The 24,282-nt window shown below is 40.8% G+C and overlaps 1 protein-coding gene across 12 annotated transcripts; it reads left to right on the top strand.

Annotated features, from left to right (window-relative positions):
• Positions 1-56: 56 nt before the first annotated feature.
• LOC136421716 (cold shock domain-containing protein E1-like) lies at positions 57-23,808 on the top strand. Of its 12 annotated transcripts, none has more exons than XM_066409218.1 (23): positions 57-144; positions 1,248-1,348; positions 1,860-2,093; positions 2,486-2,720; positions 2,959-3,119; positions 4,414-4,479; positions 6,028-6,123; positions 7,638-7,774; positions 9,317-9,379; positions 10,220-10,346; positions 10,679-10,765; positions 11,328-11,453; positions 12,691-12,918; positions 13,465-13,560; positions 14,053-14,100; positions 14,610-14,801; positions 15,320-15,436; positions 15,950-16,122; positions 16,686-16,915; positions 17,396-17,589; positions 18,419-18,577; positions 19,148-19,319; positions 19,780-23,808. In XM_066409218.1, the coding sequence occupies exons 3-23, from the start codon at positions 2,073-2,075 to the stop codon at positions 19,833-19,835; spliced, it is 2,784 nt and encodes a 927-aa protein (XP_066265315.1). In that variant the 5' UTR covers positions 57-144; positions 1,248-1,348; positions 1,860-2,072; the 3' UTR covers positions 19,836-23,808. The 12 variants fall into 12 exon arrangements, with proteins under 12 accessions (XP_066265315.1, XP_066265312.1, XP_066265313.1 ...); XM_066409215.1 differs by having other exon boundaries at positions 12,670-12,918; XM_066409216.1 differs by having other exon boundaries at positions 10,679-10,774.
• Positions 23,809-24,282: the final 474 nt, after the last annotated feature.

Below are 24,282 nucleotides of genomic sequence, written 5' to 3'. Positions count from 1 at the left end.
GTTACTATTTATAAGTTTTCAAACACCCATTGTCCCCTAACAATAGAAATTTGGTATGATCTAAACAAAGTCTCGCGAGAGAAGCCATTCTATCCCAAGGTGCTGTGCGGCGGTGGCGGCGCTGCTGTGCTGTGCGGTGTTGGGGTAAGAATCGAGAAATTTTCTTCAAATTCTGACAAAAAACATCCAAAAACGTCACCCACACTTAGTTTCTTACTTAGAGCATACTCCAAGGATCATATGTACGAAATATTTCCGTCTGAACCTGTGTTATTTGAGAGAAAAGCGACGGTGAAATTTGCGAGACACAGCCCTTTTCCGATCAGACGACGTCTGTCTCATCACCATTTTCGTTGTTGCGCATGATGACTATGGGGGAGGCTGTGGGCGCTGCGGCGTACCGGAAGGGAAAAACGTGCGGAAGAATGGTTATCCTGATAGAGTTGTCTCAGAAATAAGGCTAGAATGAGCTGGTAGGTTGGCACAACTGGGCGTAGAGCTAGAAACGTCCATCGAAGTCTGACACGAGGTAGGACAAAGTGACATCCGGAAAAAAATCTCCTGACCAAAATATTTGACAAGAACGTGTCGAAAGCCGGCTGATTTTTCAGCTGACTGAAATACATAGATATGAGATTCGATCGATACATAATTTCTGCCTGCGGTCTTGTGGGAAAAGTCGCCTCCAAATTATATTATTAATCAATGTAACGGTTATCATAACAAACAAGCCTTTGTTTTTCACGGGCTGTGCGTGTTTCACAATGGACGGCCTGTCCTGATAGGTTGAGGGACAGGGACTGATAACGATTGACGTAATACACCAACCGTCAGGGTCAGAATCTCGGCACATGGAGCTGTCAATCAAGTTGTGAACGATGCCAACACAGTCTCATGTTGTAACTGCAGTGCCATAGCAGTAACATAATTTGTAAATTGCACACACAATTTCGAAGTCAGAGCCGGAAATTGATTTTTTTCCCTGACTTTCCAGCCTTATCCTTGCTCACTCCTTGCTACTATGTCAGAAAATGAGAAATAGTTCAACCTTCCCAGTAAAACAGTAATAAATGCACCAACATGTGCAGAATCCAGGATGTTTATATTGTTTTTTCAGAGCTGGACTCAAGTTGATGCAAGGCACCCTTCCATTTTTTTCCTGAAGTTTCTTAGGTGTTTTTATTGAGAAAGTAATCCTGTACATGAGCTTTACTCGAGAGTGCTTTTCCTTTGTGTCCCTACTCCAGCATGTCAAGCAACCTCTAAGCTACCCCCCTCCAAAGGACTAAGCAGAACCTGCCCACACAGAAACGCACACCACACGGTGCCAGCAAGGAACCAGGAACAGGTAGGAAAATAAAAACCATCTTTTCAATCCTTTACATGTAACAAATCTGTAGAGTATTATATGCTTGTAATGTATAGATGAGCATATCCAAGCAGTTGGGAGTTCATGTACATCAGACTTCTGAGTCTAAAGTCCCTGTCACACATTCAGGAGTCAGAACCTTCCCATGTCTTTGCTCCCGACCACTCTCCACCCAATGTTGGTACTGGGTTGGGGGTTGCCTGAAATCTATCCTTTTCTAGCACAAGTTCTTGGAAAGGTCTGGAGAAGGTCGGGAGGCCATAGTCAGCTAATGAGCTATGTTTGACGGTGGCATCAGGCTCTAACTCAAAGATACATTTGACCATCTCCCTTCTGAAATAGCCTTTCAGAAGAAAATTTGTATTTATTTCCAGGTCAGATAGCATGGAATAGCTAGCTGTGCAATTGTAAAAGTCACCTGACAATTATTATGTAGAATGCATGAAGACATTGTTCAGAAATGACAGCATCATTCTTCTCTGTTCCACAGGGAGACGCTACTGTCTCTCCAAACGGAAACTGCAACTCTCTCCTCCTCTCTGGACATACACCATCCTCTAACTCCTGCGTGGGTAAAACTTCCCACCAACAGTTTGGTACAGGACCTCTCCTGACGACTTGGACTACTCTGACAGAGACTCCAGAAGTACAAGATAGACAAGACTCGCTCACTGACCTTCGTTTTCACATAAGAGATTCCAAGATGGCCAATCCTCAGTGGAAGGTGAGAAGAGATTGAAAATTTGGATACAAACATTTCTGCATATATTATTAAGTGCTCAATGAAGGTTTGATTAAGACATTGATATTTTCAAAACAGATTCATTGTTTTACATTATGTTTATAGAAAATTTTTCTCATGCATATATTCTAATCAAAAAGCGTTTCGTATGATGGTATATAAGTTATAACATGAAGAGAATGAATAAACATGGCATATGATAAACGTGTACATGTACATGCAAACGCTAAATACACCCTTTTTCAGTAGAAGATGCGACCACCAAGCGGCCAAGCATTTGACAGGGTCCTCTGCGAATTTTGTTTATAACACTTTAAAATGAAATGACCTGAAAAAGAAATGTGACCCTTACAACATGTATTTTGTCCCCGCAGACTCCACAATCACCTGTGGCAATCTATAGCAGCCCGGAGAGCCCCCAGTCACCCATGTACTCTCCGCAGCCCAACTTCGACACGGTGTACCAGCGCGTGAACGGCGTACGGGAGACGGGAATCATCGAGAAACTTCTTCACTCCTACGGGTTCATCCAATGCTGTGACAGGGACGCGCGACTGTTCTTCCACTACAGCCAGTATAAGGGAAACGTGGACAACATGAAACCAGGAGGTAAGATGGACATGGTATTACTATAAGACAAAATGTTGTATTTGTGATTCAGATGTCAGATTAAAAATGTTATGTCCTTCGCCAGTGGTTGAATTTTTTCAATAGCAGTAAGGCTGAGTGTATAAAGAAATTTAAAAAAATTATCAACCAGATGAGATAAAATCGAATTAGATAAAATAATTCTCATGGGGTTGATGAAGAGGATGCTGAATGATGTTGTTTCATGATCTGTCCTCAGATGAGGTGGAGTTTGAGATGAGTCTGGACCAGCGCACAGGGAAGCCGATCGCCTGCCGCGTCCTCAAGTTGCAATCTGGGTCAGTGACCTTCGAGGTCATGAGTGAAGAGCGTGTGATCGGACTAGTGACCACGGAGGCCAAGCCGGCCAGAAACAAAGCTGTGAGTACTTAAACCTAGCTATCAGCTAGCAGGGCGTCTTCTAGATGCCCTGCACTAAGAAAGCAAGGAAATTAGACGCCCTCATTTTGCAGGAGACACCCAAAGGACACCATGTTTCCTTGGTAATTACATACACATACATGTATACATGAGGACTGTGATATTGCTTATTGAAGAATAATGTTTAAAATCTTCAAGGTACACTGTATACTTTTGGCATTATTGAACACAATGACAACTGGCCCAGTGCTTCCAGACTCACTGGAGTAAACAATGATTGAAATGATGATGTAAAATTGTCATGCATCTTATAGGATGGAAATAAAACTAAATCATTGTGGGGATGCCTTGAAAAAATAGGACATATGAAAGAATATGTCACATTATGTTGATCCCTTGAAGGCTTTAGTATTTTATTGCTTGTCTGATTGAGTTCTGGATGTTTTATATGAGACAGTTATTTACCTGATTGTCTATCAGTTTTTTTCATAACATGGCTCCGTGGGCATAGCAAGCCTTTTTCACAGTGATGTTATGCTATTTATATTGTTGTTTACTAACTGCAGCAAGCTTTTTGCTCAGACCCTTGTGCTATACTTTATTGTAACCCATTCTGCATGATTCACGTTTTTAGTTGAGAGTTTTTTACCAGACAGAAACTGGCTGTTCTCTTCATAATATTTGAATGGTTCTTTGCTTAGCATAGCAAGCCTTTTTCACAGTGATGTTATGTTGTTTATCACTAACTGCAGCAACTGTTTTGCTCAGACCCCATACTACTTACCCTGGGTTCCAGACTGTTTATCGGGCCTTTTAGCCGGTTCTCTTTAGCCGGTACCTTGCAGTCAGTTCTCTCGGTGGCACAGAGACCCCAGCCCGCCGAACCCTAATTAGCGCACCGGGGGAGTTCTAGCCGGGGAGTTGACCGGCGCGGTTATCACCCCCACGGGCTCAACTCCCCGGAGCGTTGATTAAGACCGGGCGGGCAGACTGTTCTCTGGCCACCGTAGGAAATCGCTAGCGACCCGATACTAGTCTGGCGCCCAGGGAACATACTACTGTGAATCCTGACACTTTCGTAGTGGTTTTGTTTTCACTGTGACCTTTTTATCAATAGTTCACGCCGCCGTGAATATGCATCTCCAACGTCTTACTACTGTAATACTTTTGTTTTTCCTTTTCTCTCCTACCGTGAGATAAAACCGCCACGAAAGTAAGGGAATTTACAGTATACTGTATTTTGTTTTTTGAGCCCATTTTGCATGTTTTATAACCAGCATAATTTGTGTTGCAGCCTGCAGAAGTTGGTTATGTTGCTATCCAGGTTGGAAACAGGAGAGAGCCGGGGGGATTGTCAGGGGTAAGGAAAAACAACACTGTCAGTCAGCTGATCAACCTGTCAACTCTCCTCTCTCTCCTGAGTCTTATCTGTGTGCTTTTGTTTCTCCCGTTTTCGTTGTTCTCCACAACGAAAAAAAAACAAGTTTTTGATGTCCGTGAATATCGGGTGTAACTGTAAGTTGAGTTGTACCATCATTTCCGTTGCTCTCACCAAAATTTTTTGTGGCATCGAATGGCTAGGCTAGTGGACACGAGTTGGAGAGGTCAGGGGTTCAATTCCTGGCGTTCCTGGCTAGACGTTGTGGCGCTGGGAAATGCACTTTACACAACTTTCCTCACTCCACAAAGGTGTAAGAAAAGCAAGTTGTAATATCTGTGAATATCGGGTGTAACTGTAAGTTGAGTTGTACCATCATTTTCGTGGTTCTCAACAAAACTTGGATTTTTGATAGGCTAGTGGATATGAGTTGGAGAGGTCAGGGGTTCAACTCCTGGCTTTCCTGGCTAGAAGCTGTGCTGCTGGAAAATGCACTTTATACAACTTTCCCCACTCCACAGAGGTGTAAGAAAAGCAAGTTGTAATGTCCGTGAATATCGGGTGTAACTGTAAGTTGAGTTGTACCGGCATTTTTATTGTTCTCAACCAAATTTTTTGTGGCATTGAATGGCGAGGCTGGTGGACACGAGATTGAAAGGTCATGGGTTCGTTTCCTGGCTAGACGTTGTGGTGCTGGGAAATGCACTTTACACAACTTTCCTCACACCACCCAGGTGTAAGAATGGATACCTGACTTAGGTTGAGGTGGTGGAAGAAGAGAGTTAGGCTGCACCTTCCAACACTGTGCCCTAGACACAATGGATTAACAACCCACTGTCCATACGACCTCAAAAAGCCTACCTTTACCTTTTTACCAGCAAAAAAACAAATTGTAATGTCATTTAACATTGGGTGTAACTCTAAGCTGACTTGTACCAGTCTTCAAATGTTTTTTGTATAAGACAGGGTGGTGGTCACAGTTATCTCTTCACTGATGTACTTATTTGTTCCTTTCTTTTCTGTTCCTTTCTTACATGTATGTTTCAATGTTTGTTGCATCGAGAGCAGCAATGTGTTGTTTCTGTACTTTTGTTTCCGTTCTAAATAGCTTCTGTTCTTTCTGTGATCATGGTTTGTAGATATCATTCTTCATGAATCCTTGTGATATTTTTAGTAGGATTGTTTATTCTTATACATGTAGTCTGTTTTCGTAACTTTGTCATTTGTTACTAATGATTGTGAACTAACAAAATATTGCTTACATTGCACATTTATATTTGTAAGATACGTGAAATGTTCACACATAGTGAATCACATTGTGGTAGTTTGTTTGAAAACACCAAGCACTTGTAGAATTTGGTCCTTCACAAAATTACATTCAGTTCCTTCGTATGGTACAAATATCTAAGAAATCTAAGACAGCCATGTGGCCATTGAAGTTACTTATTAATTAATGTATGTACCAGTCTACATATTTTTTTTATAATTTTTTTTTTATACATAAAAAGATAAATGTTTGTTTGTTCACAGCCGGATGTGTTCAGTGGGAAATCATCATACTCTGGAAAATGGAGTGATGGTGGTGAACCCTTACTGTCGCAACCAGAGTTACCCGGATCTAACAGGGTATCAGCTTTTTTTGGTAGTTGGAAATGGCACCTCCACTTGTCGCCTGGTTGCTTTGTGTTGGCCAGGCTGTATCTGTCTTCTCTCTGCCTTTTCCGGCTGATCTTGTGGTGGTTAAGCATGTTACTGTTAATCTCCATCCGTCGTTCAGTTTTGATACCAATTTTTTTACTGTATTTGTGGAATATTCAACGGTCTATCAGGGTATCGGTCTTTTGGGAACTGGAGATGGCTCTTCCACCTTAAGCCTCTTACATGGTTGCTTTCTTTCTGTCTGTCCTTTCCAGCCAATCTTGTGGTGGTTGAATATGTTACTCTTAAATTTTCCATCTGTTGGTCATCTCTGGTAGCAGCAATCTTACTGTAATGGTGGAGTATAGTAAGGGCATTTTGGACATTCCATGGGACACCCCTAAGGATACGTAATGGCTAGTCCCAACAGGCTAGAAATCCAAATTCATGTACGTTTATAGCAGTGTCCAAAAACATTATAAAAGGTGGAAAGATTTGGTTTGGGTAATGTGCCATATAGGAAACACTGGGCCTTGGCTTTCTCACATAATGCCTTCTTAGGTGGTGGGCTACATGTACAGTAGTTCTTATATTGTTGGAAGAGAACTTTTTGTGGATCTTGGAGGTGATACTTCTATCTTTGTATCGTATGATAATTTCCAGACTAAACATCACTAAAGCACTCATTTCTTCTATAGCTACTTGATACAAAATGAATCAAGTAACTGGATGAATTCTCTTAAGAGTCAGGCGTTTCAGGAAATAAATAAAAATTATCATACTCAGTCACTGATGAAAGATAGTGCATGCTGACTCTGAAGAAAATTTATCCAGTTGCTTGAAGTATTTTGTATGTCAATAATGATCTACCTTGATGTCTAACCTTCATTGACACTTCTATACCTGGTGCTCAATACAAAAGTTACTTGAGCAATTCTAGAAGTTTCATAAATGGTCTGACGTTTCAGTCAGCATCAACTGTCTTTTGTCAATGACTAAAAGTGACTTAAGTCGCTGATGAAAGACAGCGGATGCTGTCTCAGATGTCTGATGTCTTAACAAAGCTTATCCATTTGCTTGAGTAACTTTTGTTTTCAGTATCTCATCACCTGGATGTCTATCTTTCATCGACTTATCTGATGATACATTGTGTAGTGGATTAAAATGCGGGTATTATTTCCTCGCCACAGCCCACAGAAATGGGGCGCGTGTCATACAAGACACCCAGATTATGAGATACTCAATACAAAAGTTACTCAAGCAACTCAATAAGTTTTGCAAATAGTCAGACTTTTCAGACAGCATCCGCTGTCTTTCGTCAGTGACTCAAGTCATGAACGGTAGCAGATGCTCATCCTTAATCTGTGACGAAAGACAGCAGATGCTGTCTGAAACTTATCCAGTTGCTTGAGTAACTTTTGTTTTGAGTCTCTCATAATCTGGATCGAACATTGATACATTGTGTAATGGATTAAAATGCGTGTGTTTTTTCTGTGCCACAGCCCACAGAAATGGGGCGCGTGTCGTACGAGCAGGCCGGAGAACACTTCTACATCCCGTACGGTGTCGAGGACGTCGAGGGAGGGGCCCAGCTGAAGAAGGGGGACGAAGTCTCCTTCTTCATCGCTACCGATAAAAGGTTGGTGCCGGGGAACGTTTCTGCGTCGTTTTACTGGATTCTCCGCTCTCGCTGTGGATTGTTTAGTTGTAGACAAGTTGCTTTAGACAGCATGGCAGTGATAACTCACCTACCCAAGACTTGGATAGTTACTTAGTGAAATGAAATTTCTTCTACCATTCATGTAAAAATTTGGTCTCTTCTGAAAACATCTAAAAGATGTAATCTTTAACCTTCTTCCTGCTGCCGATAAAGAATTGGGTGCCAAACGGCTACTTCAGTGTGCTAAAGGTGAAATTAACTGTCCACTGTGGGTGGGACAAGTTAGCAACGGGTCATGACGTCACAGAAAGAACAAAACAGCTAGTCTGGTTAGGAGTCTTTTCTGTGACGTCAAGACCCGTTGCTAATTTGTCCCACCAAAGAGCACATAGTATTCAATTAATCTAAAGATTACATACTACATGTTTTCAAAAAAGACCAAAGTTTCACGTGAATGACAGGAAATTTTGTTTCACTGGCACTATAAAGAACCCTCATTGAGTTATTCATCAATGCATGGCTGCCATTTTTACCACTTAGTACATCAATACCACATATTATAACTCCCTAGGTTGCACCTAAATTATTCCATCCTTAATCGATTGACTTGATTTTGTTGCAAGATAAACCGTTTGAGTTTTATATGGAAATACAAGTCCAGGTTGTAGTAAAGAGTAGGTAAGAAACATCTTACATCCTTTATAAGATTTCTGGAACAACTTAAAGCCATGGATAGACAGGCAAGGTAAAGTCAGAAGTTGTAGATTACCATGTGGTAGTAGACTTGTTCAGGTGGGTCTTGGGTCTCTTTTTTTCGCTGCATGATGTGTGGTTGGCATGTTATAGAATGGAAAGTCAGGTCATACAATAATGTATCACAAATGACTTTGTTCAAAATTTATTTGGTTCAGCAGCAAGTTTAAGCTGCTAGTACTAGTAAAATCTAAAGCCTTGCTGATAATGAATTTGCCTTTACAAATTTTCTTAGATGTAGATTAGCAAAAATGAGGGTGAAGGCAAAAGAAAACCTTGTGACAAATAACATTATACCACTTTTAAGGAAGGACTGGAAGCAATGGTTGGCTACTATATGTATGACAGGGGCCCAACAATAACATACACACTACCTCAATTTGTGGCAAAAAAAGTTGTTGTTGCTGTGATATTGAAAGATTGTAGCAAGGTTTTCTTTTGCCCTCTCAGCCTCTAAGAAAATTTGCGAAGGCAAAGAAATATGCCAAATTCATATGAAAAAGGCTTTAGATTTTACTACTTCAAGCAGGTCAAAGTCTAACTTTATGCTGAACCACTCACTCCCTGACCATTGTCTAAATATGTGTGACGGGCTTAAAGGTAAAGATCTGGTATGACCTGAAGTCGGTGTGAATGGCGGTTACGTTAAGGTTCTGTGAGGAAGTGGTCACGGTTGCTACGTGGTCGTACCGTGCTGTCAGGTCAGTTGGTCGATAAGTTAAGTCCTTTGGTTGATAAGTTTATTCAGCCCGTCTGCCTCCCGTACAGAGCGGAGGACATGCAGCAAAAATCCTGGCGAGACAAGCCAGCCAAGGTGGTGCCGGATCCAAGGTAACTTCTACTTCTTTTACTCCTTTTGTTCTGTTCGGTATATACTCGCCTGGTCACTTACAGGTGAGTTCTGTACATGTAGATCTGTTGTTGTCTCTGTACCTCCACTTCTGAGTACTTGGAAAGATTGTAGGGTATTACTGAGATAAGCATCAGTGTGCCATTTTGTTTCTTTGGCACATAGAGAAGTCCTAAATTGTGTACTGAGAGAGTGCATCCTGTATAAAAAAACTTTCCCCCATCCACCATTTTCTCCTATCTTATCCTATATACATGAAGCATCCTTCCTGTTTTGTTTTGTGAAGCTTTGTGTGAATGTATACAGCCCCTTTCCTCTGAATAGCAATCACTGAGTGATTAGATCGAATCGGAATATGATTCACAATGTAATGATTGCCAGATTTGAAAGACAACAAAACTCACAAAGCTTTTTTATGATTCATTCTGTATCCATGAAATTTGCTCAGCAGTCAGACTCGATAGTGGGTGTCATTCCCATGTTCTTATGCATACAGAGTGTCTCTTCTGACAGTACAGCCTGTGTGGTTGTGTGTTGCCATCCAGTGACTTACCATTCCTGATGAAACTATTTACGGATGTGTGTGTGTGTGTTGTTTTGTTCCAGGAACGGGAATGTGCGTGCATCACTGTTCTGACAGACTGTGTGTTTGTGTTGTGTTGATTCCAGGAACGGGAATGTTGGTGCGTCACTGTTCTGGTAGACTGTGTGTTTGTGTTGTGTTGATTCCAGGAACGGGAATGTGTCTTAGTCCCATGTTGTATTGTGTAGAAAGCCAGACATCTGACAGCCTGTATGTGTGTGTGTTTTGTTGCTTCCAGGAACGGGAATGTGCGTGCCCGGAAGGTTCAGCTGATCTCCTCCGTGCCTGTGGAGCGCTACATGGGCGTGGTCTGCAGTATGAAGGAGTCCTTCGGCTTCATCGAGAGGGCTGACGTGGTGAAAGAGGTGAGTGGCCCTGCTGAAAATAATGAAAACCTGAAAGCATGCATATGCAGCAAAGGACCCTTTAATCATGAATTGAAAGATGTTATAATTTATCAACTTAGCAGCACTCTGATGTTACGCTTAAGTGTTCACTCTTATTGGTACAACGAGTTGGTTTTAAGAAAGCCTGGTTTTAAGCTGAGCTGTTGCATATGTTAGTTACAGGCTTGTTTATTTATTCATACTTATGCTGTAACCAATATCAATGTCACATGCATATGTTGTTAGCCCATGGCAGTGAGAACATTGATGAGACTGAAACACTGAAAGCTCCCTTTCCTGTGTCTTTCCAGATTTTCTTCCATTACAGTGAGTACCCGGGAGACATCCGTGAGATTGAGCTGGGAGATGACGTGGAGTTCAGTATTGCAACAAGAAATGTAAGAAATGTAAGGTATCTATTACAACCATTATCACCATGAAACTCTCTCTCTCCTTCACTCTCTATCCAGTATTTGTCGTTGTTTCCTGTCTCGCCTGACTTGATGGCAGACCACCTGGTGGCTCCATCCTGTCTAGGTTCAGGAGGTGGAAGTCTTTTCTCTATAGCTATTTGTTGTCAGTCCATCTCTTGCGTGGACTGTCATGAGTGCAAAATGTTGGCTGTTGTTCACAGTCTTTTAACAAGTGTTGTATGGATTATCTACTTATCAAATGATAAAATAATGAACTCATAATTCTAAAGGTAACATACAAATCCAGTTGAAGCTAATAAACAAATCAAAATAATCAACATCATGACATAGTAATTATTTGGTATACACATGGCTGGCATACTAGTATAAATAAACTAAAGAAATCTTCCAGAGTGTGAAATAAAGTTGTAAACAATGTTGAAAATGAGGCAAGTGGTAGGTAAGCTGTTGTTTACTCCTTGGTTATATGACTAAAGAAATTCATGACAGAAGATATTGACCTCCCCTTCCTTAAATTTATCCATAGGGTAAGGAAGTGGCCACCCACATAAAGAAACTGATAGAAGGCACGGTGGTGTTTGAAGACGTCAGTAACGAACGCATCCGAGGGAAGGTCATCAAACCGCTTCCTCGAGGACCACAGCGTAGACAGGTAGGTTCCCTAGTTTTACTGAGATCCACAACAAGCTCCATACGCTCTTTTCGTACACAAACTGGAACACTCACCAACAAGCTTTCGATCAGTCCACTGGTCCTGAAGTTGATGTGACATGAGTCCTGACATAGACTTTTACACTGTAGGTCATTTCAACTTCAGAGTTCAGAGAACTAAACAACTTTGTTGGTAAATGCTCTACTTTGTGTTACCAAGTTTTACTGAGATCCATGACAAGCTTCATAAAAAGTCATTCTTCCTATGGTCTGTATGGACATACAAATATGATGATTAATTACAAACATAAAACATGCAAAAACAAGAAGTTTTCATGTCAGACGGTCAGTAATTTAGATATCTGTTTCTGACAAATATAAAAACTTGCTGTTACTGATCACGAAATCCCTTGTTTAAAAGCAATCTTCACTTTTGATGAAAGTATCAAATCAGTAAGCAAAACTGTGTATATACAGTTGCCTTAAAGTTAATTAACTATTATTTCATATTATTTCTTAATACAGTAGAAAATAAATCGAACAACAGTTACTGGATAATTTCTTTAAAGAGTCATATGTTTCAGATACAATGTAGTATCCACTATCTTTCATCAGTGACTGAGAATTGTAATCTCTGTCCCTGATAAAAGATGGTGGATGCTATCTGAAACATCTAACTCTTTAGAGAATCTTTAGAGAAAAGTTTCTTATTTTATTTTAAGCAAAAATGTACATACAGTTGCCTTTAAGTTAATTTACTATTATTTCATATGATTTCATAATACAGTAGAAGATAAATCAAGCAACTGGACAAATTCTGTAAAGAGTCAGATGTTTCAGATACAATGTAGAATCCACTATCTTTCATTAGTGACTTTTTGAATTTTGCCTTAATTCTCAGTCACTGATGAAAAAAGTGGATTCTATTTGAACCTTGAACGAGGACATCAGCGATGTCATCTCGGGAGACAATGGGTTCTTCTGCTCCTCCCAGTCCTGTCTTACATTAGTGATCAAAGTTCGGCTGTAGAGATGTCACTCAGCCCAGTATCCCCTTTTAGATTGCCTTAATTCTATTTGAAACGTCTGACTCTTGAGATAATTTGTCCTGTGAGTTGCTTGATTTATTTTGTATTATATTATGTTCTACCTGCATGTCTTGATTTATGTACAAACAGCTGCCTTAGTTTCATTTTTATTCCACTTTGCATTGCAAGGACTTCCTTTCTTCCCAACAGAGTGACCCGCTCTCAGGGCGACTCTCGTACGAAGCCCCCGGCGACGACGACGGCGGGACGAAAGAGATCCCGTTCGGCGACCGCGACCAGCGCTCAGAGTGTTCTCTGCAGGTGGCGGACATCGTGGAGTTTAACATCGCCACCGACCGCCGCGACAAGCTCCAGCGGGCCACCAACATCGACCTGCTGCCGGAGACCTTCCGCACTACCGGGGAGAAGAGAGAGATGGTAGGATGGTTTTGTGGCCTTTTTTTAATGAAAGTTGTCTTGTGGACTTTTTTTTGCAAAACTATGGTGGTAGATATAGTAGTGGTAGTGTACTGTACAGTACTGTAGTATCCAATGCTTGATTATACTGCTGTCCACTGACACTGGTAGGCAGCAGTTGGCATGTATTTTTGGCTAAATTTGGGTCTTGTATGATACAAAAAATCTCCTAACCACAGGTTACTGTGAAATGAAAACTGAAGTCTGTGGTACTTTTTTTCCTGAAATTGCTGTATGTATTAAATTTTGTATTAGCCAAGTCAAATTCTGAAATGAATTAAATGACAAAAATGACTTGTCTGCCTATTAGTAAAGAAAAGCTTTCGTCAGCATGCCTGTATTTGAATAGCATTTTCCATATTACATGTATTTCATTTACTTGACTAAGTACGTTACACATGTATCAGTAACACAGCTTTCAAAAAGTTTTTGTACATTTGTGTAGGGTGTTTTGAAAGTTTACTGAATAAACCCAGCCATCCTAACAGCCAGTTTTGTTGTGTTTAGGGACTTGTGGCTGCGATGAAGGAAGGCTTCGGGTTCATTAAGTGTGTGGACCGGGACGCCCGCATGTTCTTCCACTTCAGTGAACTGCTGGATCCAGTGGGTTTGATAGGATTCTTTAAACTTGTGATTGTATTTTGATATGTTTGAGTTTTGACATTGAGTATATTAATTAAGATCCACAATTAGCCTGACAGCTACTCTTCCTGTGGTCCATTCAACAAACATGACTGGACAAAACTACACACAGAAACGTGAACATGTGTTTGATGAATAGTTCAAATGTGCTTGTTGTCCTGTTGGAATAAGCCATTTCATGGTTTGTAGTGCACATGCGCAGTGGGACGCATTTTGTGTCATATGTTAAAGTTGAAGGCCCTTAGACATAAAGAAAACCATCCGAACATGACTTGTGTTAAGCATGGTCTAGACAAAAACTGTTTACAAGTTAGAGGCCTTCACCTTTGACATATTACATGAAAGTCAAGCTGACTTGTTGCTTATCATTTTTACTGATATTTTGCATTTTCTTTTCTTAATGCAAAGTTAAAGATATGTAGATTGACTGTTGGTCTGTCTGTCGAATTTTAGATGAGAGAACTGCACATTGGAGATGAAGTGGAGTTCACGGTCGTTCCGGTAAGTATCGCCATCCTTTCCCTGGTGGTAGGACTTATATAATGTTTATTTTACTTCCCTTGCAAAGTTTTTCTGTGTGTCTAGATCATGTGTGATTGTGTTCTTGTGTGTTCGTAGTTATTTGATTAAAATGCCAGTAGAATAGTAATAAGTCAGTCAGATCACTGGTCACATGTGATGTTAACCAAAACCTTATTTCCATAATGGGTTAACTACAAATGAACAAGACATACAAAAAAATCTTAATGTCTCACAGAAGTACATGTATGAGATCTTTGATACCTTTTTGTAATTTGTATGTGAAAACCTGCTGATTTTAGTAGGAAGAAGTATTTTCCTATTGTGTACACTAAATCTTGTTTTTAAACAGCTGCTGATTTTTGATAGGAAGAATGTTGTGTACCCTGTCAATTCATCTGTAAACAACTTGATTTTTAGTAGGAAGAAGTATTTTTTCTGTGTTTCGTACCCCTTCCACTTGTCTGTGAACAGCTGCTGATTTTTAGTAGGAGTGTGATTCCCGTTTATCGCAGGACCCGTCCTCGGCGCAGAGGAACCACGCCATCCGCATCAAGCCCCTCCCCAAGGGCTCCGTTTCGTTCCACAAGGTGTCGTCGGAGCGGCTGCTCGGCGTGGTCGACAAGGAAGCCGTCTCCGCAGGGATGCCCAACATGAAGGGCTCCAAGAGTCCCAAGAAACAGGTGAGTAACAGGACATTATAAGTCCTTTCCCACGCTTACATACCTATGGCCTATTTGAGTTCAAAAGCCCCTCGGCCACAGAAGTTTGTGCAAGGTTGTAGTTCTGGTAGTGTCTATTCAATCCCCATACACCATACTTTTCTAAATGCTGAGTGCTAAGCAGAAAAAGCAGTATGCACAATTTTTAACGTCTTTGGTATGACTTGGCTGGAGATAGAAGTAATGACCAACTGAGTCTATACAGATGAAATAGAATGGTTGTGACAAGACTAAAGCATGTCCAGGACAAAGGATACAAATACTGGAAGTTCTGCTTCAGTACCAAGGAAAGGTGCTAGGAGGCCAAAAATCATGACCAACCCACATACCAAATATCATCACAATCCTTTCTAGTTTTAGAGCTTGTGAAGTTATCCTGACCAAAAATGCCAGAAACACAATCAGGCAGACATTCGCACACTCAGACACACCGAAAACAATACTTCCTTTTTCATGGAGATTATGTACCTGTTCCACAGCAGGACAGAGACATGGAGCTGGGAACCATCGTGTATGACATCTGTGGGGAGAAGGAGAACATCACGTACCACCTCCGGGACACCGACCCCCGCTCTACACCGCAGCAGGGAGACCAGGTACAGTTCTTCATTATTACCGTGAAAAGGGAAATGTTTGCTGTGGTTTTATGTTCACGGTTTTCGTGGTGACCCTTCATTGGGTAGTTAAAACCACCGCATTTTTGTTTCAACCGTGAACACTCCATCTCCTTAGCATGAAATAAAATTCCCCTTACACAGTATATGCTAAACCTCATTGGGTTGATGGCTATAAACATAGCACATAAGGTACACAGACTGTTAAGTTTTATCTACTCACCCTGGGAAGGACCACTACTCTTTTTCATAAGTGTGGTGGGCACTTTCTTGTGCTCGACTCGAGGTGTGGCTCTCCTCAAACGCAGCACCTCCATTTAATGTTCTATCCGAGGGAAACGTCCCTAGTCAAAGCTATGTACTCATTTTTTACCAGAGTGAAACAAGGAAATTTGTGTAAAGTTCCTTTCCTGAGAGTGTAACATTGGGGCATGTCAGGAACCTCTTGATTCTCAGGCAAACACTCTAACCATTATGTCACACAATGCCACGCAGGTTGAGTTCAGCGTGTCGGAGCAGAAGAAAACGGGGACGAGACTGGCCGTGAACATCAAAGTACTGAACCGCCCGTCCGCCCAGAGACTCCAGGGTTTCATCGCTACTCTGAAGGACAACTTCGGGTTCATCGAGACGGCCAACCATGAGAAGGAGATATTCTTCCACTTCAGGTCAGGCTTGGTCTTTAGTCAGTCATGTGTTCAGCGATCAAACAGAAAATTTCAGTGCCTATGATATATGCATAAGTTATTCGCAATTTTTCTGACAGTAGTAAGTTTTAACGAGGTTCACAAAAAATTCACAATTCAAACTGAGTTTACTAGAAATTCAATATTCCAACTGTTTCAATATTGATTTTTTTTTTTTTGTAATCCACAGCATATTATGGCCCAAACAATTTTATGTCATTGGAGTAAATACATACGGAGGATTCCTTGATCATTTGAGTGACCTGGGACAATGGTTTTTGGTTATTTCTTTGATGATTTGGCGTTGTGCTTGAATATAGAGTTTTAAAAGGGGCTTTTATAGGAGATAGACTATAAGAAAAAGAATTCCCAGTTTAAAAAAGTTGTCTGTTGTCTATTGTTTATGTTGTCCTCCAGTGAGTTTGATAGAGACATCACTGAAATGATTTTATCTAAAAAGATGTGTAAAAGGGGCTTCAATAATGTAGAAAGATTTAAGATAAGAAAAGCGGAATTAACACTGATGAATATTTCTTGTTCTCTAGTGAGTTTGACGGAGACATCACCATGCTAGACCTGGGGGACGAGGTAGAATACAGCACTGTGAGGAAGAACAACAAAGTGTCGGCTGAGCGAATCTTCAGACTGTCACCGGGAACCATCGTTGCTGAGGAGACGGACCCGACCGTCTTGCACGGGAAGGTCGTACGTCCCCTACGCAGTATCGACCCACAGCAGCCAGAATACCAGGGGCTGATTCAACTCACACACGAAGGTAAGGCTTTCAACAACTAGATTTGTTATGTCGATGAAGGTTTGTAGTATGTCCAGATAGAAAATTACACAATAGAAAATAAATCAAGCAACAGGAGAAACTCTCCAAAGAGTGACAGAATTTTTCGTCAGTGACTGAGAATTATCAGTGAGTTGTTAATCCACTGTGTCTTGTGCATGGTATTGAAAGGCGTTTTACCACCCCAACCAAAGTCGGGTACCCAATTGTTGACACCTTGGCGGAGTGAGGAAACAAAGAAAAGACTCAGAGTCACTCAAGGGAGGGGTTCCTCCTAAGGGAGGAAAACACCTTGGAATGATGACGTTAATGATGGAGTGAGGAAAGTCTTCTAAAATGCCTTTTCCAAGGACAGAACGTTGAGCTAGCAATGCCAGTGACCTCTCGGTTTCATGTCCACTAGCCTAGCCACATGACTGACATCAGTTTGATTTTGCCTAATTGTTAATGTCTCTTCCTCAGATGGGTCAGAGAATGGTGAGGCGAAGACGTTCCCCTACGGGATCACCAGTCTGTCCGACAAGCGGGAGTTCCTACAGAAGGGAGACGTGGTCAACTTCCAGGTTGCCACGAGCGCGGGTGGAGAGGAGCGTGCTGCCAGGGTGCAGGCCATCAGGAAACGGGTCAGGGGATCTGTCGACACCATCAAGGGACAGGTAGGCCTGGCAGTTCAGCGCCAAAATAATATAAATGTTGAAATGTTTGTGGTGGTTTGATGTTTGTGGTTTTTGTGGTGATCTCTAAACTGCGAATTTAAAACCACTGCAAATATGCTTGTTCTGTCTTCTGCCTGCCTACCTCCATGTTTCAACAGTGAACTAGAAAACACTGCCAATGCTCCATTTTCTTTCTACTGTGAAATTAAATCCCCACAAGGGAATACAGTAGGTATGTGCCACTCTTCTAAGATGCAGAATTCTACCAAATTTGATGCAAAAGGGGGCATACTAAGGCATTCCTGAGGGTGCAATTATGGTTAGAAAAGTCACAGTTCAAGACTGACCACCTTTTCAGTTTCGTGGTCAATCTGAATTTTCTTTTTGGCAGGGTAAGAGGGTGCATGCTAGAAACCATGAGAGCATGATACCTCAGAGTCAGACTGTTCTTTTTTTGTTTTTTTTTTAACGAACTCGCTCAGTGCAAGGCCATAGGGGGCCACTCATCTAAGCACTGAACTAATTCTTACTGTAGCAGCATCTCTTCACCCTAGGTCAGAAATATCAATGCTCAAGACAAGTATTGACTTCACTGACCCATTAGGAGAAGCAGGGGTTACGAAGGCTGCTCGGGAAATTCCCTACCCCATTTAGGCTGGAATGTTTTTTTGATCCACTCACACCGGGGCATGCCCCTGCTCTTTTTCGAAAGATGTGGTGGGTTCTTTTACCATTCATTCATTTATCATTCATCTGTGCTACAACATACATATCAATCATCTTTGATATCTTGTTTTGAATGTTTTTTTCCTTTCCTTTATTTCCTCAGTTTGGCTTCATCAACTACGAGGTTGGAGACAACAAGAAGCTGTTTTTCCACCTGAGTGAAGTGCATGATGGGAGTGACCTGTCGCCGGGAGACAAGGTGGAGTTTGTGGTGGTGTGTAACCAGAAGAGCGGCAAGTACAGCGCCTGCAGCGTCAAGAAGGTAAGTGTGGGAAACACTTAATGTCTGCAAGATTATGTAGCTTTTCTTTCCAGGATTAAGCCCGTCACACATGGCTAACAATGAGACCTTGTGGTTGGGAGGTGGTTGGCGAGGTTGCCTACTATCTGTAGTCCATAGAAGTCGTCTGTACCATCCAGCTATTAATTTTGAAAAATGAACGTTATGAAAGTCATATCCTGCTTGGATGGGATCAGAGGGATGGATTCCAGGCTACATTGTGTACTCCCAACCTTTGTTGGGGAGTGGTTATGAGCAAAGTCGTGGGAAGGTCCTGAATATGTGTGACAGGGGCTTTGTAGTAGCCTCAGGCTGAGTTCCTGGGTTGTTCTCTGACTCTGAGCACTCATTGAATAATGCTTGTAGAATAACCCCTTACACACACATACATACACTCATGTACACACAGACATACACACACACACACACATACTCAAACACACACACACACACACACACACATACTCAAACACACACACACACACACACACATACTCAAACACACACTAGTTTGTTTTGAGCTACTGAACATCTATGTTCCCCCCTCCACAGGTTGCTGGAAGTGATGTGGTGACGGCTCGTCCAGAGCGGCTGTTGCACCGGCTGAAGTCTGTGAACGTGGAGAATGACAACGGCCCGCGACTCATCGTGCTACGCCAACCCAAGGGGCCGGACTCAGGCAACTCCAAGGGGTTCATCTTCCAGCGCTCCTCGCACAAGCCTGGTGAGCAGGGGTGTATAAGCATTTGTACTAAGTTATGAAAAATGCACCAAGCACTATGCAGAAATGAGATTCAACTGTTTTGCTTGGTGCTTTGTGTGTTTTTCATAGAATCCGTACAAATGCTTAGGCACCTGGTGAGGGTTTCACAGATACTGTAAATCTTGAAATATTTGTGGGGTTTAAAGTTTATAGTTTTTGTTGTGACATGACGACTGCAAACATTTGTTCTATTTGTCATTGTGCCTTCTCCCTCTCCTTCCACCACCTTAAGCTTGTATCTCCCCATCTGAAGTCAGGTACCCATTTTTACACCTTGGTGAAGTGAGGAAAAGTGACTTTCCTAAGGACTCAAGGTCTAGCCAAGAATCAAAGCTGCAACCTCTCAACCTTAAGCTTGTGTCTGCCAGCCTTTGCTGCTTGGCTATTCCAACATTATTTAACAAACACTATTTTGTTGCAGGAGAGCCCCCTAGCGACATCACAATGAATGGGCACAGCACCACCAACGGGAACTGAACTCAAGACAACGACCAGCACTACCATCGCTGTACAAAGAGACCGCAGCGATCTTACCATCGCTGTGTAATAACAGACAAGCACTTTGAAGAGAAACCAAGTATAACGCAACCACCACCAACAATGCTTTTCGAATTCGAATTAAGATTTTATCTGAACTAAAGCAAAAGCCACATACATGTAGTGTGAACCGTGACTGAAGTACCACCATCGGTCGACAGGTATACACAAGTTCTCAACTTCCGTTTTATCTTCATCTTCTATCTGAATGTGTAGAATTCTGCCTTCTTTCTGCATAGCTTCAAACACTAACCGTAACTCTGTGGACAAAATTTAACAACTTGTAGTACTGTATCAGTAGGTGAAAATGATTTTCAATCTCGTGAAAACAGGGTTTAGGCCTAGCAGTATCAAAAAACAGTAGTGCTTTCTTCAACAGCCTAGAAAATTAGAGAGAGAGAAAACATGTCAATAATATCTCTCATATGTTCTGTTGTTTCTCTTTCAAACACACTATAGGGTACTTGCCATAGTGATTCATTGTGATTCGTAGTAATGATTCCTTTATGCAATACTTTCTCACACTTTTCTGAGCTAAAATAATATGTAACTAACTTGACATGACATTTGTTAAGAGTAAGGAGATGTTATATTTTGATCATCATGTGTCATGTCAATATGAGATTTGATTTAATTGTCGCCCAGCAAAGCATCATGGGAAAATATGTTTGTATTCATGAGAACTATAGTGAGAGTGGGGACTAACTTGTTTCTGATCATACTATCATTGAGGAGTATTCTTGGAATTACACTTGTGGTATACATTTGTATTTTGACATTGTTAATGCTGTATGCATTTGTGGTACTCTCCAAGTGTGGGGACATTTCGTAAAGATCATGATCATCATTACAACTTTCCCGAGACAATTTGACAATATTCAGGGTTTTTTTTATTTGCATCTGCTGCTTGTATGCAATGTTCTCTCCTCATACAACGATTTACATGTAATCTTTAATCAAGGAAAAGAAGCCCAGGAAAATGTAAAATTCTCCTGGAATTGAAGATCCAGGAAAATACAAACTTCTGGGATTGAAAGTCCAGGAAAATGCAAGATTCTCCTAGACGAGGAAGTCCAGAAAAATGAAAAATTCTCCTGGAATTGAAAAAGTCCAGGAAAATGCGAAATTCTGCTGGAATTGAAAAAGTCCAGGAAAATGCGAAATTCTCCTGGAATTGAAAGTCCAGGAAAATGCAAAATTCTCCTGGAATTGAAAGTCCAGGAAAATGCAAAATTCTCCTGGAATTGGAAATTGTCTCTGGGCGCACGCCCTTCTGCTGCTATTTCCCATGATGCTTTGTGGTGGGGTGATAGGGTACCGTCGTAAATTCCCGATGCCAAAGCATTCGTCTAGGATGCGTACACGGAGTAAGAATTCCATGGAATAGTTTTGTTCCCTCTACAACAAGATGTTGGAGAGGATATATCTGAGATTTATGTAGTACTACTTTTACAGACAACTAAGAACTTGTCTTCTCAGAGAAAGGTGACTTTGAAAATTAGCCAACCAAATTGTTATTGGCTGAAGCTTTTCATTCGTAAGCTGGAAAAAATTGAAATGGTCGACAACAAACTGTGATCATGATTAGGAAGAGTACACGTATATGTGTGATGATCACAAATGTAGATACCGGTTAGTAGTATCCTGTCAGAGATAAACCTGATGAAAAAAAAATTACAAAATTTGCAAAAACGACAAAAAACAGAACAAGGTTTCTAACTAAACCTGCATGTGGAAATATGATAATCCTGCCATGCTGTTTGCATTTTAAAAAACTGTGCAAAAAAAAAAGTATGAAAAAAAATCAACAAAATTGCACAAGAAGAAAAAGAATGTGGAAGTTTTCTGGAGAATGATTATGATTATGACATCAGTGCAAAGTGCTTTTTACGGGTTTGACAAAAGTCACAACCTGTTTTGTAATGATTGGATGTAGAGATCCCAGGCAGTTACCCTTTTGACAATCACTGCCCCCCTCCCCAAAAAGCTTGCAATTACTGTTGAATCATAACAAAGTCCTCTAAACTTGACCAATTTGTTGCAATAGAAGATATTGCTAAAATCTTGACCCTTTGGCATCTCTCCAACATTAGTATAACGAGGCATATTGCAATTCTGTGAACCCTAGATGTCTAGGAGTATGATTTAAGAATATTTCGGCCATTTTCCCAGCAATTTTGCTTTACTAGAAGTTTTCTTCTGTAATCTAAGAATATTTCAGTCATTTTCCCAGCATTTCTGATTTACTAGAAGTTTTCTTCTGTGATTTAATAATATTTCAGCCGTTTTCCCAGCAATTTTGCCTTACTAGAAGTTTTCTTTTGTATTTAGTGTCCAATGTAGCAATGAAGAGAAATCCTTGCTGTAGACTTGCAGTATTATTCTCTACCTGCATTGCGTAGATTCTGTTCAATGGCTTTTTTTATGGCTGGGAGAAAGTTTAGTTTGATAAATGATAATCTGAAAGTGTATTCAGAAGGCAATCCACAACTACAAAAAAGAACTGCATATTATATATATGCAGGCATGCCTGCTATGTTGCCATTAATGTATAAAATGATACAAAAAGAAATACACTTAACTAAATCAAAAGCATCCTAAGCTTTTGATTGTAAAAGCTCAAATTTCTCAACAGCTTTAGACAAGCCTTTTGGTAGTTTTCATTTCAAACATCTTGAAAACTTTCTCCCTAGACACTTTGTTTTACGCGTAACAAAATAATGGCCCAAAAGGCCCACCTTTACGTTCAACACTATGTTTTTGTTGTAAGGTGTAGAAACTACATCATTATAAGCCTCTATGTTTAAACATAGTGCGCAAACAAAGTGAAAATATCACTGATAGTACTTTTTGTATAAGCGAAGAAGAATGTTAACATACAAATCACTCTTGTTCTTACCTTATGTATCCCTCAGGTTGTTATGAGCATGGTCTCTTGCCGTGCGTTTATAAGGCTGAAACATTTTTCTGTTAGTCAAGGCAACGTAACACACAGCTTACACGTACATACATTGCTAAGAGCACTGCAAAACCCTTATCTAACTAATGAATACCCTCATAGTAGTACCTGATCAAGTAGGGCCAATCACAATATATACAGTTGACATGAAAACTTTGTATAGATACAGCCCCCTTTGTTCACTGTTACTACAATGTGAGCAAGTCCATGCAGACTTCTTTCAAAAGAGTATTTTTAGACATTCAATAAAAGTGTTTAGAGGAACGTGAGATGAAGGTTTTTGTAAGCAATACCAACTGAACTGATATTGATAATTCTTCCCTTCAATAAGAAGTGTTGGAAGTTAAAGCATTTGAATACAAGACTAATACATTGTACTGAACCACTGGCTATGTGAGGGAAAAATTCCTTGTGTGAAGAAAAATGGATGGTTTGAAATTACGTGACCACAGTTCACGTTTGTATTCCATCTTCCTCTAAACAACTTAGAGCCAATTTTGTAGACAAATAAGTACATGGTCCTTATTTAGTTTGAACAGGAGTCACAAGTACATGTATCTGAGTAATAATACTTCCTCTAAGCAGCTGTAGCAGTGCACCACATACTTCGTTTCTTGACTCCACTGTAGCTTCTCAAAAAAAGAACTTTTTGAAAACTTGAAAGTCATGAATATAAGGACATCTCTGTTATTTCCTTAGACTTCATTGTTGTGACCATCGGCGGTTTCAGAAGTCGAATCTTTTGTTCCAACTCTCAGCACTCATGTAGATACTTCTCACCGCTGCTACATGTAATGCACCAACTTTGAGTTCATATATGCCGCATCTTTGCAAACTCTGACTTTTCCAAGCTTAGTAGTAACACATAGATGCTTGAGTTAGTTGTAATACTGGCTTTCATTTCTGGTTACACCAAAGAGACCATGCAATGGCTAATAAAAGACAAAGAAAGGCTTTTTGATCTCTTGTGTGTTTTTTTCTGAAGGCGACAAGGACTGTTTCTATTATGTGAGTGGCATGCAAAGTCAAGTCGTTAAGCTACTGGATCAAGAGGTGGTGAGTTTGAATTACTCTCCAAGCAGAGGTTGAATGGGCAGATCGTCACCGTTTTATCATATGCCGTCATTTTTTGTCGCTAGCCCATTAGAATGACGGCATATGATAAAACGGTGACGATCTGCCCATTCAACCTCTGCTTGGAGAGTAAGTTTGAATCCCGAGTGTTGTCACTCACCTGACATGCACTATTGGAAAGGGTTGCAGTCCTTAGGAGGGGACGTGAAGCCGTGGTCCACTGTTAATAGTAAGAGCTAGGGGAATTTCCTGATATGATGAACCTGTGAATATATCTGTACATAGCATCTGTCTTCTCTGTCACAACCAGTGGAAGGTTTAACTGAGAGTAAACTAAAGGTGGATAAGATCAAG

Source organism: Branchiostoma lanceolatum, chromosome 16 (assembly GCF_035083965.1).
Source record: "Branchiostoma lanceolatum isolate klBraLanc5 chromosome 16, klBraLanc5.hap2, whole genome shotgun sequence".
Lineage (NCBI taxonomy): Eukaryota > Metazoa > Chordata > Leptocardii > Amphioxiformes > Branchiostomatidae > Branchiostoma > Branchiostoma lanceolatum.
The sequence above is the reverse complement of the archived record's forward strand: the minus strand, read 5'-3'. Positions and strand labels throughout refer to the sequence as shown.